At 31.9% G+C, this 3,190-nt stretch overlaps 1 protein-coding gene across 1 annotated transcript in view; it reads right to left on the bottom strand.

Annotated features, from left to right (window-relative positions):
* Nucleotides 1-1,057: 1,057 nt before the first annotated feature.
* Nucleotides 1,058-3,190, bottom strand: part of LOC119677220 (regulator of nonsense transcripts 1 homolog) — a 4,992-nt gene continuing 2,859 nt past the window's right edge. The window contains exons 2-4 of the mRNA XM_038088491.1: nt 2,960-3,188; nt 1,869-2,785; nt 1,058-1,780 (exon numbers count right to left, since the gene is read on the bottom strand). Coding sequence (XP_037944419.1) covers nt 1,709-1,780; nt 1,869-2,785; nt 2,960-3,188 — 1,218 coding nt within the window. The 3' untranslated portion in view covers nt 1,058-1,708. The remainder of the gene's footprint in view (nt 1,781-1,868; nt 2,786-2,959; nt 3,189-3,190) is intronic.

The raw sequence follows: 3,190 nt of genomic DNA on the forward strand, positions 1-3,190 counted from the left end.
TAACGCATTGTCAATTAGTTATTAGGCTTTTTACGGGGTTATGTTAATTCATGCCACCATTAACGTCATACGGCCATATTTATTGGAAAAAATAGTTAAAAATTAAACTAATCAAATAGTTATTTTTACCAAAATACTGTTTCAAAACAATGTGGGACGTACCAGGTAATGTCTTGAATTCTTTTGTCTTTCGAATAATAACTGTTAGTTATTAGATACAGATACCGGCCTACATAATACTAGGAATAACAGTTACTAGTCTAACAGACTAGTAACAGTTGTTGTTGTAACCCGCTGGGACCTACTTCTGAAGTCTCTTTGGGAGGTATTGAACGACACTTGGTCGTTGCTGGTGACGAGTGGTTTCGGAACGTAGACCCGACCATTCTGGGAACAAGTGGCAATATCAGAATATAGCGTTTAAAGTTATCTTCTTTTTCGGCTATAACTTCGATATTATTTTGAATTTGAAGAATGTTTTTCGAAGGAATACTTATAAATGTTTAAACATTAAAAAATTTGCACGTCAAATAAAAAAAATTTGCTTTTCTAGTTCTAGAAATTCTCTTAAAGTAAAAGTTAGAGAAGATACCAATGAAAATTACTTTACTAATTATGAATACATATCACAAGATTTTAGTTTTACCAATTAAAATTTATTTTTTAAATCAAAATTGTTTTTTAAACGAATAACAAAATTTACACAAAGTTGTCTTTTTTTTTCACTTTAACATTTAGAATGTTTTACTTTGTATTTTGTTATTTAAAAACAAATTTTTACACATACTCGTACATTTAGTTTTTATTTAAATTTTATTTGTGGGAAAATTATTAATTAACAATGTGGATAGATTGTTTTGATTGATTTGTTTGTAATAATTTTTTTAAATTATATGAATTAAATTTGGATTTTTGCGAAATGAAGAAAGAGAAAAACAAAATTTCAAGAAACTAATAAGGTGACATAAAACAACTGGGAGAATGTTTGTCTATAATAATTCCTAAAGTCTAAAAGTATAATTTTTCAGTTATGCATATTTTTCCAATCTTTGTTTTGTTTTTTTTTTTTTTGTGTTGGCCCATTTATTTCTGCTCCTTCTCAGTTGCATTTTTATGCATTCCTCATAGCTTTTTTTAGCCAATATCATAGGTTCAACCAAGCAAATTGGTTAACTGTGCGTACTGTTTGGAATGGTACGATATTTAGTCTGGCGCATTTACAACTAAATAGATGTTCGCCCATAAAGTACGTTTCCATTGAAATATTTAACATACGTTTCATGCTAGGTACTTCCGTTAATAAAGAAAATTGTTTATAATTTCTTGTCAATCGCTCTCCATTCTTGTTGCAACGACGGCTGGTTAATGTTTTTAATTCTCTAGTTTGCATTGTCTCCTTCCGTTTCCCTTTTTTGTTGGTTTATATTTGTTGTTCAAAAGCACACATTTGCACACAATTGTACATTTTTGTCAAGATCACCGCGTCCTTCAATGTGTTTCACTATTTCCAAACTTCATTGAAAATATCTGGAAAGTTGGAAAAGTCATTAACGCTTTTCAAGTATTCTCTCAGTATCTTCAGCGTCTGCTAATGCAGTGTTCTGTGTGCATAGTTGATTCAAAATTTTTATTTGTAGTTATAAAATTTTTTTTTTGTAATTTTGTTGACGGTTGATTGTTTAACGTAGCGTTATAATCAACCATAGGATCAATAAGGCGGTTGAGTCAATTGGCTTTGGCTGTTAAAGCCCAAACTTAGACGATCACTCTGTAGCTGAGCCTAAAATATAAGTTATAAATTAGACAAACACAATTTGTAATAAAACTAAATATCAAGATAAATTAAAAGAAAAGTTCAATTTACTTACTCCTGATATATCTTGAGATAACACATCTATTTGGGAAATTTGTCCAAAATCTTGAGAAAGATCCGGTTGTTGCGATAGGGCGAATCCACCGTGTTGGGACATATTTTGAGTAAGTGGTGACGCACTAGCTTGTGATATAACGCTTGTAAAACTGTTGGCCAAAATGGGACGTCCTTTGCCACCCTGTTGGTTCCTAGTAGAACCGTTAGAACCATTAGTTTTAGTCTGCCCGTTACCACCACCGTTTCGTCCTTGTTTTACAGCAGCTTGCACCGCTTGTTGATTATAAAAGCGACGAGGCATATTTCCCATATTCATAAACATACCAACAGGTACGGGCATATTATTCAAAGTTGCACGCACACGTTCTGGGGAAACATAACTAATAGAATCATGTTGATTGCCCCACTGTTGATAATTGGATACAGCATTTTGTGTGGCGTTGCCAACAGGAACACGTCCGCCTGAATAGCTAGGTCCTGTCATATAATTTTGTGACATCAACATACCCTGATTTGAGTTAAAGTTTCCACCACCCATACCAGTATTGAAACCCAAACCAAAACTGTTGCCAGGTAAATTACTTGGACCACTACTAATACCATAATTGCTAGTTCTGTCGTATACAGATCCAGGTACAATAACTTCTTTTGCATTTGCCATTATTGTATTCATAAAGTGTGCACCCATATTAAGTGTATTAACAATTTTCTTCGGTTTTTGAAATTGTATTAAAGACTCCTTCAAATTGTTCAAGGAACCTTCAACAAGTACTTTGCGATCCTTGTAAAAATTTAACAAATGATTCCACAATGCTTGTTTTGATAAAACTTTCGGGTTTCCAACAATAATTGTGCCATACTTGGAACGAGTCAAAGCAACATTCAAACGACGAGGATCATTTAAGAAACCGATACCTTAAACAAAACCACAGAAGTCATATGATTATTGAAATTAATAATATAATACAATAATACTATAATAATACAATAATACTATAATAATACAAAATTAAGATTAATAAGATTATGTTATAAGAATGATATATTTAAATTATGTAATATAAAAATTGACAAAAAAAAATCATTTACCTTGTCTTTCATTGGAACGTACGCACGACATTATAATCAAATCTTTTTCTCTACCTTGAAAAGCGTCTACACTGGCTATTTCAATTTCTTGATAGAGTTTTGAATGTAAACTACCTTGGTATTGCATATATTGTACTAGGTAAGCTCTCTGACCTTCATATGGTGTTATAATACCAATTTGCTCTGGTCTAACACCTGCTTTAAGGAATCGTGTTGTAATTTTTTCAACAT

This window comes from Teleopsis dalmanni, chromosome 2, assembly GCF_002237135.1.
Source record: "Teleopsis dalmanni isolate 2A chromosome 2, ASM223713v2, whole genome shotgun sequence".
NCBI classification, from domain to species: Eukaryota; Metazoa; Arthropoda; class Insecta; order Diptera; family Diopsidae; genus Teleopsis; species Teleopsis dalmanni.